The 18,423-nt window shown below is 38.5% G+C and overlaps 1 protein-coding gene across 4 annotated transcripts in view; it reads right to left on the reverse strand.

The window, feature by feature from the left end:
• si:dkeyp-23e4.3 (rho GTPase-activating protein 7) overlaps nucleotides 1-18,423 on the reverse strand; it is a 125,699-nt gene that overhangs the window by 29,482 nt on the left and 77,794 nt on the right. Inside the window, exon 1 of one of the 4 annotated variants that reach the window (XM_044369763.1) lies at nucleotides 12,534-12,778. The exons of the other annotated variants lie outside the window; for them this stretch is intronic. Coding sequence (XP_044225698.1) covers nucleotides 12,534-12,546 — 13 coding nt within the window. The 5' untranslated portion in view covers nucleotides 12,547-12,778. Of the gene's footprint in view, nucleotides 1-12,533; nucleotides 12,779-18,423 lie in introns of those variants that run through there. 4 annotated transcript variants of the gene reach the window in all.

Below are 18,423 nucleotides of genomic sequence, written 5' to 3' on the forward strand. Positions count from 1 at the left end.
ATGTAAGGAAGCTAGAAGCCCACACATCCACAGGCATCCTCAGCTCTGGATTTCTTCAGTGTCAAGGAAAAGATCAGCCACCATGAAATGTTGTCCTTGTTCACGTTTTGACCATGATATTTGAAGGAGTGTCTGCTACATCACTATACACCATTTATTCTAACTTCCTTCAGTGTCTTTTTGAAGAACTGTTGCAATCCTCTACATGCTGCTTTTGCACAGACTGTGTGTTTTCTTCTCCTTGTTTTTGTTATTTAAAGTCAAACTGAATTATTTTTTCTCTTCTAAGAATATAAAAGAAAAAAAATTGGGAGTCAAAGTTGTGATTGCTGAAAAGAAGAAATCTAAGTGGTGTGAATTTTTGGTTCATACTGACAGATGTTGTTTCCCGTCTGTATGTGTGTTTCCATTCATCTGTTTTTATGCACATTTTCAATTTGTGCCCGAACAACCTGAGTGGAAACTTTGGAAATTCAAATATATTGCAAACGAGTTTTATATGCTTGGCTGAGCTGGAAAACTTGGTGTATTGATAAAAAGGAATTGCAATGGAAACAAACTTTGCAAAAAAAATCATTGACATACTTGAAGTGACAAACATCACTCAAACTTTTGCTCCACTGAGGAGACAAAAAAAAGAAAAATAGCTGCCAAAGAAAACATCAGATCTGTGTGGAGCGACGAGGAGGCTGTAATGTCCCTCAAATTAACACATGAAAGAAACAGAAATGTCATATTTCTATCACGTTTTGCACACGGTTTTCCATCGTTTGAGCCTTGACAGCCGCTCTTTTTTAATGACGTCATCTCATTGCGTCCTCTTCTTCTACGACGGTTTAATCATGGACGTATGAAGAGAACTGGATACAGGAAGAGCGCCAGGCTTTGAAGCAAATTTGACATGGCGGCCAAACCGTGTAATTACAACGTCACATGACGCACACTGGCCCAAAAAGACTTTTTCCCCATAGACTTACATTGTGAAAGAGACGTCTGTAAATCAGTGGATAAATTTTTCTGAGCGTCACAACCCCCGCGAAATGACTCGTCTCACTATGAGAATTAAATCCGTTTGGTCCGATCACATTTCAAAAGCCTCGAAGAGCCGCATGATTCAAGTTAGCCGGAGGGCTAAACCGGAAGTAGCCGACTCGCCCAGCGAAAGTCACTAGTGCGTATGCTCTATGGGCCGCACAATGCGTAAGATCCAGGTACTTTCATACCGGGAAGTCGATTTTTTTTGGCTTCATGCGCCACTGAGAAACTTTCATAGGAATGAACGGGGCCTCCGACGCTGTATCCAGTTCTCTTTATACATGGGTTTAATGGCACTGACTGAAGAATTAGCTGTTCATCTCCTAATATTCCCACAACAGTCATGGCTGGAAACATGTACTAAGTTTCTTAACTTGGTATCAGACTGAAAGCAAACTTTTCAGATATCACCCTTTAGTAGTCATCGCAGCTTTATAATGCAACCTCAGGGACATGATGGCAGGATTAAATTAATTATCCTCTGTACTCCTTTCTGTTAAAGCGGCAGCCGTTTTATCAAACACATTAAACACAGCACACACGTATGCTTGATACGATGCTCGACACAATAATGCTCTCCTGTGTGCTTATGATAAGCACACACACTTAGACAATAAACACTCCTAGAAACACACACACACACACACACACACACACACACACACACACACACACACACAAGATGACATGCTTTCACCACATCGGCACGTACACCAACACTAACAACACACTGACTTTCACTCTATCGTGTATTGTTGTGCAAATTATGATGCGCAGTATTAGAAAAGCCTGAGTGGAGAAGAATACTGCGATAAAAACGTTCTCACTTGAAGCATGAAAATGTTTTGCTGATCCCGGATTTTCGAACGAGGGGGCGACAGAAATAATTTTCTCAGTTTTGGTTGCACAGCTCAGAAGAGGATTTGGATTTTTTTTTTTTATTTGTCTACCAAAACCTCCCTGAAATGTAAAACCTGCTCTGTCTCCATACATGAGAGAGGCCTCTTGCGGTTAGAAAAAAACTGCCAAGGGTATTATTTGTTTTCATATTCAGACAGCATGAAATATGGCCGGCATTAGCTGACGCTAAAGGACAACAACAGCAGTTTGTCCATGACGGATCCGTCCTTCAAACACTTCTTGTCTGCTGGTTATTCACTTCAGCCGAGATAAATGGAAAGGCACCTAACTCACATTTTATTTTTTGTGACTTTTCAAAAGTTTGCTTGAAATTAATTTGACTGCAGGATGGAAATTCGACGTATGATATGGTCTTGCTCGGTCAGTCAGGAGAACAGCGTGATACAAAGCAGATGACCCAGATATGTAAACACCGGGAGGAAATTCAGCGAATATGGCAAACTTCACAATGACAGAAAGAGAGACAGCTGTAAAGAGGAAGAAATTAAAGATTGAATGGTGAAAAACCCTTTAAATGACCTGCTGGTTATACATATGAGTGCTGAGCCTATTTGTCCGGCGTCATTATGGAGATGTGACATTTGGGACTGAAAAGGGATCAGGTGTACTTGCAGAGTAGTGGAGTCTCACATGTCCACAAGAGGATCCTGTAAATCCAGAGATATGTGGATCTACCAGTGTTAGAGCGCTCAATTTAGAATTTAATACCGCCTGTCATTCTGCAACCTCGAGGGTCAAAAGTTGAAAGCTCTTGTCATTTAAACTGCTTTTCCACTTTAAATAGATCTAATATCCTGCTTTAAGGCAACAGTGGCTCAGAGCTTCAGTGAAGGGGCTTCTGTTGAAAAGGTCCTAAAGCCTGCAGGGAAAACCTTTAAATTATTATTATTATAATTATCATGGAGCCCTTGAGCAAGACATTCAAACGAGAATCACTACAGGGCAGAAGCAGAGGAGTCGATCTCCAACGGATGAGAAAAGATTTAAAAAAAAAAAAAAAAAAGAGCAAGTTGATGTTCTTTGATTCTTACATGCTACAAGGTGTTTGGAAGCTGCACTAGGCAGCTTTGCAACTCGACGTAGAGGAAAGATTTCAATGTTAACATACAGAAATCCTGGAACCAAGATCAGCAAACTGCACACAGCGTGTCTGTGTTTGCCAACCTTTCTGTCTGTGATCACGCTTTCTATCAAAGAGATGAGAAAAGAGTAAAAATGTTTTGAGTTTTCTCACTTCTGATCAGGAGACAGTTTGATTCTACACCTAAGATTTGAGTTATTTCTTCTATGTGTGCAGAGAAGAGGAATTTTCTTTTTTGTCATATAGGCTTTTTTGACCCATTTTTACATTTGAGAGCAGTAAAAACACATTTCTAATAGCCTGAAATGTTATCCTAAAGTGACCCAGAATATACAAAAATGGGAATATTTCAACTTTTTTCAAATTTTGTGCAACTGATACACATTTTTCTACATAGAAGGCGTTCTGGGTTAAATTTGACCCATATTTATACAAAAATCACCATTCAAAAATGTCATTGCATTCATCACATTCAGTAATTTTCACATTCACCTGTTTTAGGTAACAGGACCATAAGATTATGAATGTTTTTTTCTCTGAAGAACGCACTCTCTCTGCTCTCTGAAAGATTAATTATGGAATAATCAACCATTTATTAATGAATGATGAGGTATTTATGAATGAAAAAGAGATTTGAGGTTCAGAAGTTTGGTGTAGAGACTAATTATGAGGGAATACTGTGACGGGTCAGAATATGAAGAGTATGTTGATATTCAATATTTTCATTATTGTCAACACATCCCATAAAAAGACCAAAACCAGTAGCAATACTCTGTCCAAAGCCCATTGGTTCCCTCTGAAGACATAACTCTTAAAAAAAGCTTAAAATTATAAAAGTAGTTTGGTTTTATTTATTTTTTTAAAAGCTTAAATAAAGCAACTAGGCACAGATTGTTAGCATTTTTAGCAAATGTTACTCAAAAGTAGTAAATGTTAGTTAGAAAACGTTTAATCCACTGTTGCTAGGCCACTGACAACGTCATATTCCCTTTATAAAAACAAACATGTTCCTGTTCCTCCCATTCTGCCGCCACGGGATGAATGCAACATTAGAAAAGAATGAACAGAAACAGGCTAATGAAAACTGCCAAATTTATATTGGCTGGCTAACATACTGCTAGCTAGCTGCAATAGCTTAATGTTAGACACAGTTACAATACTGTCTACTACTGTCCCAATCCATGCATTTTTCCCACATTGTCAAAACAAATCTAGAGTTAAACACATGTAAAAAAAAAAAAAACAGCTTGCAAACATTAGCCAGCTTGCTTTATCTCTGTCTAAAAGAATAACACACACCAGGTCAATAAATCTTCACAGTTGCCTCGATTATTTGCCTTCAGTTAATTAAACACAGCCTCACATTTGTTTCTAAAATTAGTATAACAGTGATAAAGCCCCTCTGAGGAACCTTGATGTAGGAAAACAGTGGACTTGGTTGCACATTTTGAATTGTGGAAATAAACTCTTTAAATTCAACTCAATTGTGTATGCTAACGCAGCCTCGGTGTCTGCTAAATGACGTCAGAGCAGCCTGATACCCCCCCCCCCCCCCCACACACACAAACAGAAAAAGCAAGAAGCAAGAAGGAAACGCTGATACAGTCTGAATATGGAGCTACGTCTCCAGTGACAATAAGTCATTTCAGTGCGACATGGAAAAACGAAAGTTCAAAGAGCACTTATGTATTCTGCTCTCAGAGAAACAAAAAGGTATTAAAAAGAAAGTAAGTTGGTCACAGGCTTACGTATGAGCCTAATACATGTTTGACCTAATTACCGAATGAATCACGAGTCCAGTGAGGAACAAAACACTTACTTACACCTGTCAGAAACAACAATGAATTTGATACACAGCTTGCATGTTTGGTCACCGACTTAGAGAGCCACATTCAGGGGCCCCTCTCTACTCGGCTCAGCGTTTACGTAAATGATGGTATCTGCTGGGCTCCTGTTACAACATGACCACATCAGGCAATGGCCTCTTCCTTTTCCAAATGACTTTGTCTCTGAGGAAGTTGTGATTTGGTCCCTTTGGGATCTGATAAGCGATTTGGATGTGTGATTAGGACGGCACCGCCCTGCTAGCGCCAGGAAGCTGAGCAGCATGTGTCTGTATGCTGAGAGGAACTGGGGATGGTGAAGTTACGTGCTCGGTGGACCGTTTGTGTTTGGGTGTTTATGCTTGTCTGGACACTAGAGCTTTGACCTGGACTAACAGAATTACTGCTCAGTAATTAAGGTTTTAAAGTTTTTTTTTCTGCCGGGGCAATCACTACAACTTGCCTCAGGAGAAAAAGTCTTTTAAATGGCTAAAAATAAAACAGTAACATTATCAAATAGGGATTACAGGATGTGCTTTCTGATAGCAGTGGAACGTTATTATTATCCTCAAGAATTCGGGTTATGAGTTTCCATTATCAATCAACAATTGTCAATTAGCGACTGCCGGTGCAGGACATTCACTAGTTTAAGAATCACATGGTCATATATGTGTGAATATCTGTATATGTTATGCATAATGTATACTGTATGTGATTGGTTGTCTTCCCATAATTATCATATTTTAATGTTTTTTAAGTGTTATCCAATGGCTTTGATGGAGTCAATAGAGCAAAACCTGTTGGTTTCAAAACAAAGTAGTTTCCAATATTATAACTGAGCTGGAGCTATGATACTTAAAGTTATTAATTATCAACAATGGGCTGTCGTGGTTTAGGAGTTAAGCCACCGACCATGAACCATAACATCCTTGGTTACCGTCCAGCTGGGGACCTCTGTTGTATCTCTCTTCCCCTTGTTTCCTGTCATCTCTCTACTGTCTGTAACAAAAGGCTTGAGGTTGCAGTAGAATTTAGTGGCATCTAGTGGAACAAACTTGGCAGAAATGAAATATAATATTCATAAGTATGTTTTCATGTTGTATGTTTTAAAATAAAAAGATTTTTAACCTATTTCCCAAGTTGCATCACTGTTTGCAAATCAAAGCAAGGATGGCGGCCTGCCAGCTACATGGACAGGAAACGCAACAGCAATTTATATTATTACCATTAAGATTTGATATTTGTAAAATGTGCAAAAATGCAAAGCAGGAGGAACTTTTTTTGCTGTATGTGCTGGGTGAGAGACTTTCATTGGAATAAACAAGCACGATTTTAGATCTTGATCTGGATCTGGATCTCTTATAATACATTCAAGCCATGAATGTATTTTGAGAAATAGATAAAAGGATTAGCCGAGCCATGAGAACTTCCTGGACAAACTCACATATTGTAAGGGACCCCTGACCCCTTATTAATTGCCCAAGAGGAGAAGTTAAGTAATTACATTATGAGTTATAAAAAGTGTAAAGCAACGAAGAAAAAAAAACTACTCACTTGTCAAAAGTGAACAAAAATGTATTAACCTCATGGCAGCATGCCTCTAAACCATTACAGTCAACTACATTCATTCCAGGCACTTAGCTGACCCTCATATCCACAGAAACCTGCAGTGATTTAATTTAATTTATAAGGTAAAAATAGTACTCACAAGCAAAGGCAGCAGGAGCAATTAAACTCTAATATAACACAGTATGGTGGTTTTTGTACACCATCACTGATTTATTAAGGACAATCTCTCATGTCTGAATCTTGTACAAATGTAACCATGAAGAGGTTTCCTGAATGGGATTCAACTTCCCGTTTTTACAGGAAGATGTGATGAACCCAAGGTCGCTGTTTTTCCTCTCTGTGCCAGAAGTAACAACCACGAGTATATCAGCAACATAAAGTGTAGAGAAAGAAAGAAGTTTGTGCTTATATTTGATAATCAGTGAGGTTAAATTACAAGAAATCAATTTTTAAATACTTGAAATTGAATACGTGAATTTTTCCAGCACTCTAATACAACGTCAAATAAAGCTCTGTGGGTTTGATGTTTGTCTTTATGACAGATGCTTGTAATGATGGACCAAGCGGTCTGTGGGGTTGAGGAGGTTAAAGCACTTTATGTCGATTGGTAATTACTGTGCTGTTACAGACAATTTACTCCCACAAAGTGTCATGATTCATTATACCCATTTGCAGGTACAGATCTCTGCACTACGCTGATGTAGCCACTCCAGCTCCAGCAGCATCAGGTTTCAACTCTTTACTGTAAAATCTGCCAGGTAATTTGTGTGTTTAAGGTGTTTTTATTTGTTTATACAGAGGAAAGTTGAATGAACATGTAAGTGGCTTTTCAATGGCACATTTTCAAGCAATGGCCTTTAAATTTTGTTTTCTGAAGATCTGTGGAGTTAAGTTTGTTCTGTACATAATAAAATGTCACCAGCTCATTTAATCTTTCAAAGGCAAATATAGCAGTGGCCAGAGTCAACCAGCAATGCAAACAGAAATGACTGGAGCCAGGAACAAACCCTGCAACTAATGGATGACCCACTCTACCTGCTGGCTCACAGCCAACAAAACAAAATTCATCCAACTACAAGAAACACTTAATTAAACACTTAATTTCAGGACGAAATTGGTTTCACAAAATCCACGTCTGAGGATCAGAGTGCACAAATTAGACAGAAATGACAGCAGCCATTCAAATGTAGCCCAAAGTTTAAGCCCAAAGTTTTTATGCACAAATTGAAAATATGTTTAAAAACAGGTGGATGGAAACCCTCTTATAGTGTAACTGTAGTCATTGCTTCATTCTGCAAAGTGACAGATGACCAAACTTGACCCTGGCAGACCAGCGTAAACCAGGACCGGTCATTCACTCTGAGAAATTCCACAGTTAATGTGGAAAAAGTCATAATGGCGACTTTGATGGTAATCTTCACACCTGCCTTTTGTCACTGCAAACTGATGGACTTGGAGAGCTTCAGCTGCTGTGAAACATCAGCGACTCGTCCTGATGATTCGTCTCTGACAGTCAGGTTACATTCCTCCAACTCAAAGAGATGAAATGATGAAAGCATCGACTGTTTTTCGTCACAATCATGGCTTTTGTCCTTTGCTATTCCTATATATGCGTGTAAAACATGTTACTATTTTATTAATTGATTTTGCCTTTATTCTGAATCTACATTTCCCCCCCTGTTTAAATGAAACCCTTTCGGCTGCATCTATCCATGATAAAGTGCTATAAAAATTCAGTGTTTTCACATTATTTGTATTCTTATTCACTGTAATATGTTTCATAAGACCAAGCTGTACACACATACAGTACCAGTCAAAAGTGTAGACACACTTCACCAGTCTCTTGAAAGAGAAAGTGTGTCTACACTTTTGACTGGTACTGTAGACACACTGAGTATGACTTGGCTCACCCTCAGCTGGCAGGTATAGCTGCATTAGCTCATACGTAGGTGCAGTGTAATCATGCCTGCTCTGTTGCCCTTCCGTTGCTAACAACACTGTCTGTCCTGAGCCTGATCGAGCCAGTGGAAAGATGGCTTCACTGGGTTCAGATAAATAGTCTCAGGTTACTGTGAAGCAAACCGAAGGGGTATTTCACAGAAACATATAATGTAGTCCAGCAGTGTGCCACTGGCCAGAAAACCAGCTGTCACCATACAAGCCAAACTAAACCACATGGAGCAGAGATTTTTTTTTTATTTTTCTTTAATCTCAGAGCACTCCATCTGTCTTCTGTGTCCAAAATTAACTTCTCAGTTCACCTGCCAATGGCTACTAAGGATTTTACACACCAAAAGCCCAATTAAATGATGTAAACTTTTACTTCCCTGGTAATCAGTTCTGCTTGTACACCGAATCATTCTGGCATCCTACAATTTTGTGAAACAAGATGTCTTACAAAGTGAATAGTTTAGTTTCCCTGTACAGAAAAAGTGAGAGAAATACTCATCAGGAAGGGATTACATAACCATGCATAGCCAGCGCAAAAAATTCTGCTTCACTAACTGTGGTCATTTGCTTATTCTGGGCGTTGTCAGTGGAAAATGGGCAGAATGAATCTGCAGGCAATTGGACCACATGCATAGTTTCTTTCAGGTTGTACAACAAATGATTATGGGTATCTATATAATTGTATATACAACAAAAACTTTCCAAGACCAAAACAAAACTATAGCAGCTATGCTAGAACAAAGAAAATTTGGTTTCTCCATTAATCTGAGGAACAAATTTGTCCAAGCAAGGTTTCATTCTACATCTACTTCACCTACTTTTAATAGATGTTGATGTTATTCAGCTGCAAAGTAAGCTCACCAGTTTTAAGCAAGGTGTCTGTGAGGCAATGGATTGGGTTTTATAGGATCCTAGCATAGCATTTTAGCTTAAAACATTGACAGAATATGCTTAAAGAAACAGCTCAACATTTTGGGAAATAGTCTTATTTGCTTTCTGGCAGAGAAGTATATGATAATATTTGATAAACAGAAGTACTGCCAGCAGCCAGATAGCTTAGCTTAGCACAAAGACTGTACGCAGGGAGAAACAGCTAGCCTGGCTCCGTCCAACAGTAAAATCCGCCCACCAGCACCACTAAAGCCTATATTAATATGTTATATGTCATTTCTGTAACCTGTGTTACTTACTATTTCTTGGCTGGGACCACTTACTTGCCTGTCATCTGCCCACAGACTTACTAAATGAGGAAAAGGTGTTAATTGCTGTTTCCAGTCTTTATGCTAGGCTAAGATAACTCTCTAATGAAGTGATCATCAATTTCAGTCGCCAGAATATCCCAGTTAAAGTTTTAAAGTTATATTTGTCGAAACATGAAGCTACTGTGAGCAGCCAAAGATGTTGTTTAGCTTAATGCAAACATCAGAGAGTACTTTCACTAAATATCCATGAGTTTTTTCCATTTTTCTTTAGTCAACCTACGGAACTAAAGTTACGTTAGCTAACATTAGCTACATTAGCTTAACAAACCCTGAATGTTTTGTACATTGTCCTTTGCTAAGAGACAGTACGACAAAGGATTTAACAAGAGATTTGTTAGACTAAATGAATTTGGATATTTTTGCGACTTAGAGATCCAAAACTGAACCAGCAATCACAAAAACCACACCTGCCGTTTGAATGAGCGCAAAGTAGAAATATGTGGAGTTTTAAGATATTTTTACTGTAACCATGACTTTTCCAAATGAGAAAAATTTGCTCATTTGACAGATGTTATTAATTAGGTGTCAATGATTCAGCAAATAAAGAACTGCAGATAGTCTGAATTGCAAAATGTATCACCCTTATAACGAATCTAAAACTCCGGTTTGTTCTGTAGTCGTTAGATGCTCTGTGATAGTTAATGAGTCACCTGTGAATTTATGTGGAAACAACTGTACAACAACAGCAGCAACTGCACTCATTAACTGAGAGAAACAAATACCTGCAGTGCCCTTGATAATCTGGGGGTTTGACCTAATAGTTTTAAAATACTTGAAGGTTAAAAAAGTCTACTATATAGTGCCAGTCAAAAGTTTGGACACCTTCCCAGTCCCTTGAATGAGACTCAAGTGAGAGTCAGTGTTTCCAAACTTTTGTACTGTATTATTTATGAAACACCACCCACTGTCCCTTGTTTCTCTAGGTCTGTTTGGTTTATTTCTATGCATATTTGGTAAAAATGTAGATAAAGTGACATTAAAATTGGATATTTCCACATTACCAGGCACCTATTGAATAGTTCATGCAAAAAACAAAACACTTTCAACTGTCAGAGACATCACACAGAGCATCAGTTTCATTCTGGAGCTGCCATTTTAAACCAATTTCACCAGTTGAAAAGAAAGAAATCAACTGTAGAAATTGTATTTTCACACCAACACGAGCAGGAAATGGAGCAGAATTCACTGCAGTTAAGAGAGAAGTGAAACTCTCCCTTTATCTTTGGGGAAACTTTCAGCTTCTTCTTCTTACAATGCTATTCAACAAGTTCAAGTGTCAGTTCAGTGAAGGGTGTTTCATTCTGGGAAAGGTGGGAAATCAATGACTAATGCAGAAGTAAAAAGGCAGTTTTTGACTAAGTAACTCTTAGAATGATGATTGACTGAAATCCAGTTCATGGTGATTTACTTTCACATGGAGCTATTCTACATGAACAATTATGCTTCGGATTAAAAACATAATTGTGTTTATATTAAATTTGTAAAGCATTATCTGGTTAAATGACAAAGCTCTGTGTGTAGAAAGCAGTATGATGTACAAGTAATGTTGTGAAAGTTAAGGGTGGCAGCATTCGTCTTTGTGGTTTGTACCTTGTTATACTACTAGTCAGTGTTGACACTAGTTCAACAACGTGAGCTGTAAAATGTCAAAAAGTTCGACCAACAGTCCAAAACTTATAGCTTTTCGTTTTACAGTGACACAAAACAGAGAAAAGCAGCAAATCCTCACATCCTAGACACTGAATACAGAGAATATTTGGATTGTTGGACGATGTATTGATTGATTAATTTCCTGTCCGTCGACTAATCTAATCAACTAATCGTTTCAGCGCTAAAATCACACATGGTTTTAGTTTCCTAACACTTTCCAAATGTTGATGTAACCTACAAAACAGACATTTTGATACAGTGATGAAAGATGTAATTTGGACAGCGTGTATACTTCAAACCTAACTGCTAAAGTATAATAGATGAATATTGGTTGGCGTCACTGTAAGCTATTTAGCCAAAGCATTTTGAAGCTATGGCAGCGTTCATCTTTGTGGCATTTTGAAGCCATAACATTTGTAGTGCAATTAAAACATGATAACAGCTTTCCTTCCCACAGGCTCCTTCAATTTTCATGATTATTTCACCAAAAACACACAATGTGAGTTCCACAGATATCAGGTCACAGATTTAAGAATAAAAGCAATCGTTTTTTAATAATTTACACATAATTTACAATTCATGTTAGTTATTCTGAAAAACAACTTTATATTACAAAGTTGTAATATTTACACAGTTTTCTTTAGCTGGAGATCACCTCTCTCCAACGGCTCACATTTTAAAAGTAACCCACACACATTCAGACTCATTCCTACGCTCTTCCTGCCAGAGAGAAAGCTTTTATTCTACCAGAGTTCAAAACCGCGCTCGTGATGTTTTCAGGCCCACGGCCTTCAAACAATAAAGAGCTCTCAGTCGATAACTGGAGTGCTTCAAATTCCTGTTTTTTTTGGCCTCATGAATCAAAAACAACCCTTTTACACTTTTGATTAAATCTTCTGATATTCACATATTTACACAAAACTCTGCTGAAAACCAAAGGCTAAACATCATTTCAGCCTCTTATGTACCTCATCATTTGAAGTGTTTCCACAGTTAATTCAACAAAATACCAGAAGGAGCCATATCCTGTCTAATCGAGGCTCAATCAGGTCCTCATTAATTACCACTTGTTAAGCTAATTAACCAATCATCTGCTTAATGAATGTCATCAAGCACCAATTGTCAATTGTCATCACAAAGAAAACAGGCAGATTGAGAGGTTAAGATTCTCATTATCTCCCTTCAGTTACGCCTGTCTGTCAAGTAACGCAACTCATGAGCTGTAACTGAACGGATACTCACTTTTGATCAACATGCTTCTGGCGTCTGAAGAGTTGGATGAGGAAACTTTACCAAACTTCCATGTTAACCTCGAGAAATGATGTATAATGACACGAATGAAGATAAAAAACGGATTTTTAAAGAGTTAAATCCACAGTGAAAAGTCATATATCCAGTGTTGTAATGGAGCGGTTGCGCCGGTCATGTTGGGCATCATGTTAATGAAGTCATTGTTGCAGATTTCCCCTTTCTCCTACCACTCCTCTTCCTCTGGCCTGGACTAGACCATCTAAACACCAGAGGAAGGGGGGGGGGGGGGGGAGGCCAAAAAATAACCCAAGGGAAACACTTGAGACACATGAGAGCCTGCTAAGGGAAATAAAATGACTTTATATTCTGGGACTGTATGACATGTGTAAGGCCAGTCAAATTTGGCAGATTAAATCTGTAAAGTTTCAGTGTTGTTGACCCTCCCTGGGAGGAAATGATGGATTCCAGAGTAAGCCAGCTGCCCACTTGTTTCAGCAATGACCACAGATTTCCACTGAGCAGGAGCTGCCTTTGAGGCTGGTAACTTTTACTTTTCCCTCTTAAAATACTATAATTCAAAATAGGTCATTCAATGAGTCAGAAGTCCCATTTTGCCTCAAATGAGGTCTGTAGAGAAAGTCATGATACAAATCAATATTCTCCTCCACTCAGGCCCTGCATCACAATCCTCGGATGGTGCAATTACAAAAGGAAAGGAGCGAGGAAATTAACAGGATGAACTTTTCTCCTTTTTGAGATTGAATACTTTCCACTGGCTCTGATTTCTGACCTTCTCATAGTGGTTTGGTGGCGCAGTGGGAGCTTTGAAAAAGAGCCAGTCAGACGAAATGACAGATATCCAACTGGGAGAATGACTTAACATGAGGAGGATAAAGTCCTTGCCATGCCCTAATAGTCAGTAGTTCTTCAAGGTTTCATCTCTGCTCAGTCCAAGGTATACCATTAGCGTTAATGGCCTTCCATTTAATGCGTAGGTGTTTGATTATGGGCTTTTAAATGTGAATAACTCCCTCAGAGGAGAGGAAAGGAGAGGAGAGGAGAGCGGTCTGCGTGATTCGCTACATTAATTCACAAGTGGAGGAGGAGAAAGTGGGAGTATGCAAACAACTAATGAACTTTTTCACAGTCTGTCGAGAGTCACAGAGCAAAAGACTGAGAGGGGGGGGGGAGAAAAGAGGTCGAAAAAACTTATTTTCTTCTCTTTGGCAACATTTCTGAGGAGATTTCAGAGGCCTGATGAGTTGGTTTATAGGTTAAAAGAAGCCCTGAGAACAACTGGTTGTGGAAAAAATACAATATAGTGTATATCAACAACGCTACAAGCAACAGCAACCAAAAACCCGTGACAATGGCCTTCAGAATACATATAACTTTGAAAAAATATATTTTTTCAGATATACCGGCAGCTCAGAGACTACTTAAGCAAACACACTGGGGGCAGTGTGGTAAAAAAAATGGCTGACCATAATGATATTTTTTGGGTTTGCCTTTAAGAATAGAAGTTGATTGCTCTTTTGTCACAATATAACTGGGCAAAATATATCCCTTTAGAATACTTTTGGCTGCTAGCAAGAGAGCAGACACATGGAAATGTCTGCAGGCAAACCCTGCAACAAAGGACGACTGGGCTGCAAATATCAATGAAATAAACTGTATGGAGAAAAAGTTTCTCTCTGCAATTATAATTTCAGTCGATCACCACTCTGAATGTTTTTTTTTTTCTTTGATGGTTTCTAGGCATTCAACCATAACGCTGTCTGGATTGTTGTTATGTACATTAGAAAATGTGTTGGAATTCAGTTCCAAACTAATTCAGATTCCAGTTTTTCAATGCAATTATTCAAAGAAATTGACCTTCACCTTACGACTATGATATGATCAATATGTAAAATTACATATGTCATTGAAAGACGCTGTTCCTGTATTATGTTGCCCATGTCAACTCATTCTTTTTGCCTGAAAATATCAATAAAAATAAAGTAAAAATTGACCCAATATCAGAAAACCCCTTTCCATGTTCTACCGCCAATACAGCAACAATGTTGAGGCAACTTTTATGCTCGTATCACCAATCAAATTACCCAAAAAGTTGCCCTACATATAATTCTAACTGATAAATTTGTGGATGTGTGTTTGTGTGTAAAAAACATGAAGTCATCCCGACAGCAGCAGCAGATTCCTCCTCAATCAGTTCTATTGTCTGCTTCATATTTATACTGATATGTCTGTAATTTGGTGTCTTTACACTGTGCGACAACAACAATGGTGTAAAATTACTGCATGTCACACTGTACAAGATGGCTTTAATAAAATCCTGGTTGCCTTCAGTGTCAGATTGTGCCATGAATGTGTGGTCAATTGTAGCGCTACGATGCAGAAGTAGAAAAAAAAAGATTTGAATGGTCAAATCGCTACACTCGAGGCTTCAAAACGGCAGTTCGCAAACCAATGAATGATGTCATGGTGACTATGTCCATATTTTTTTGCCTGCTGCCACTGGAAGCGAGCGTTGAAGCATGTAAAATTACACCAAAGTTACCCATAAAACCGAAACAATGATCCAAAATAGTATGAAAAATGCTCAGTAAATCTGAAGGTAACAGCAGAGTTTGGTTATAATGTTCTGTGGGTTCGTCACACCTTTCCATTATGTACTATGACATGACCCATTGTTGATATAAAAATTTGGATAAGTGCAGCTTTAAAGTAAAATCTCATGTAGTCTTTGGGCTTCTGTAATAACATAAGATATGACAACCACTGGAGAAAAAAAAAGAACGGCAACTTCATGCATTTGTTTGCCAAACTATTTTAATTACACTGGTATTTATTCATTTGCAAGCAGTTAAACCTTCATTCTAAAGTCACACAGGGGAAAGGCCTTCAGTCTCTGGAGCTGACAAGCAGCTGACTGTAGAAATCAGGATTAAAGCAGAGCTCAGGGACTGACCTCTGGCTCTGCTAACAAAAAGACTCTGCTGTGTTTAAAGGTTACACAAGACCGCGTTTCCTTTTCCCAAGCAAGAGCCTGGCGGGCGTCAGAAGAGGAAGAATCCAACAATACTCCCAGCGGATGGGAGTTTCTGCGTGTGTGTATTCAGTGTTCATGTGTGATATGTGTATGTGTGTGTACATGTGTGTTTGAGGGAGGCAGCTTCAGTACGTGAGGATGTGTTGTGTTTAAGCTTCGCTTCGCTGCATATTCACTGCTGTTTGTATGTGTGCTCTGGGGTGTGTTTGTGTTTCAGTTTACTTTGTGTAAATGTGAATGTGTGTGTGTGAGTGTGTTAGTGTTAGTGTGTATAGTCTAATTTGAATCCAGCCTCGGAGGATTTGGGCCTGGTATTTCCGAAGCAGCAGGACAGGAAGCAGCCTGCTCTCTTGAACTGTGTCCCTCCCTCTGAACACTGCAGCACACACTCTACAAGACCTATCGCTTCTCTTCATCTGAGTGTGTGTGAGACAGATTCGGTAATTTTTAATGACGGACAAGGAGGCGGTGCCAGCTTAAGTATTTTAACATAGTAATTGTACTTTTTTTTTGTGGAAAACACTTTTTTTTCCCCAAGCAGAGTATTTTTATGTCCAGAGGAGATGTCTGGAAGGGATTTTTAAGTCATTAATTAAGGAATTAAAAAAACATTTTTCTGGTTCCAGCTTCTCTAATGTGGGAATTTTCTGCTTTTCTCTGTATTATATTATTCTAAACTGAATGTCTTTGGGTTTAAGACTGTTGTTTGGACAAAACCTAACAGCTTTTCTACACACAGTTGTTTTTTTTCAGTCATCTATGTCACACGCTTCTATTTTAATCAATACATCTGCCTACAGTTGTCTATACAGGCTGCGTAACAGCTCGTGTTTCACTTGCATTTTAGGCATGTAACCACAAACTGAAGTGAATATTTACGCTTCAAGTGTGTAACTCACAGGCGGGCGGATGGACGTAGTGAGGTGTGACATCACACGTTGGTGTCATTGGAGCCAGTTTGAAGCTCAGAGTTGCAGCTTTGGAGCCAGGACCTTCCAAATAAGGAGTGCTGGGTGTTGCCTTTCATGCTCTGGAAACACAGACTGCTACCTCAGACCCAAGCTAACGCTAGTTTACTGGGAACACCGAGTGCTACACACCTGGGCTAACGTTAGCTACTTTAGCTAAATTGTACCGGGAAGGTATTGTAATCAAGTAACATTAAACTTATTAAACAATAACATTAAACTTATAGTACTTTGACAATAGTCCAACTAAGTGTGAGTCCCAGAGCTGGGGAGAGCAGCAGGTGAGCCAACTGTCAATCACAGCTGTCAATCAATGCTCACACAGCAGACATCAAAGCTACTATAAGCCTTCAAATCATATTAGCGGAGCAATAATTTCCAGAATGACCACCAGCACACTTATTAGACGGTCTGAATTTAGAGATTGTGACCATAATGACTCATTGAAATACACGAGTGACTTAGTATTTCTAGAGATGAGTTGAGGCTTTTTGAATGACAGTCAGTTGGAGCATCTGGCGGCTGTTGGTCTCACTTTGAGGTACTTGAGCCGTGGTAGTTACCGCTCATCCCAAAACACAGGTGACCTACACTCAATACTGTGCCTGAATGCATCCTGTGTAGACATAGAGGACTGATGCTGCTGCTGCTGCTGTGTTGCTAACATGCTGTTTTCACTATGAAGGTTGTGTAGACCAGAGATTCACACTCTCAGGAATAATACAAATCTATCTCGATAAAGACAAGTTCTATTTAGGAGTCAACAACTACATAACTAGTTTTTTTTCCTGCTGCTTACTCTTTGTGTAGGACACAGTGGGTATGGATTTGAAACCAGAGGTGTATCAGTGTTTTGTTTTCTTTTTTTCCAGCAATCTCACCTAAATCTATTTCAGTATCAGATTTCTTTAGAACTATGTGAAGAAAAAAAAATTTGTTTCTGAAGAAGCTTTTTCAGGTGAAGCAGCTTGGGGTAAATAAATAAATCTCTCCACTATCTGAGTCATGATTTGTGTGGCTGCTAGCGTGCCCGACGTCTGCTCCACAGTTCTGACTTAGAAAGATGGTATTTTCTTCCAATAAACAAGTATGTAAGATTAAATTACACATAATAGAAAATCACTCTCTGTCTCGCTGTGGAATTCGAGTAACAGCATGAATGTTAAAGCCATCATTCCAATAATAACCACAGCGTCCTTGCAGGAATTAATAATGAACCCTGTGGTGTTTTTTTTAATTTCAATTTAAATTTGCTTAATTTAAAGGCACAATATGTGTCACCCAAGAATGCCATATATTGTTTTTTACAAGACAAGTTAGACTATTCAGAGCCAAAAAGCCATTTTTTTTTGCATGTGAGTAGTATTATACTATACATGCTTTAGGAGAGTAGAGAAAAAACAAACTAAAAATGTTAATTGAAATTTTGAATTTTTTTGTCTTCATGTCCAGAGGTTTTCAATACAACACAAATATCTATATATGAATGGATATAGAAGATTGTGAGGGTTACAGAGATATATGAACCATGTTGATGGGCCTCGGTAATGTCAAAAAAGGCGCAATAAGTTTAGCGACATCATTCTAATTGATATTAAATTTTGTTCACATTATAGCGAGCGCTGCAACTAGCGATTATTTTTTATTACTGATTAATCTATAGACCATTCTCTCAATTATTCATCATAGTATAGAAAATAATGAAAAATACCAAATTTCAAATTTTCCCAGAGTCCTTGCTGACATCATCAAATGTTTTTTTTTGTCCAACCAGCAGATGAAAAAAAAAACCCGACATATATTCAGTTTACAATTATTATATAAAATGGAAAAAACAAGCATATCCTCACAGTGGAGAAGC

Source organism: Thunnus albacares, chromosome 13 (assembly GCF_914725855.1).
Source record: "Thunnus albacares chromosome 13, fThuAlb1.1, whole genome shotgun sequence".
Lineage (NCBI taxonomy): Eukaryota > Metazoa > Chordata > Actinopteri > Scombriformes > Scombridae > Thunnus > Thunnus albacares.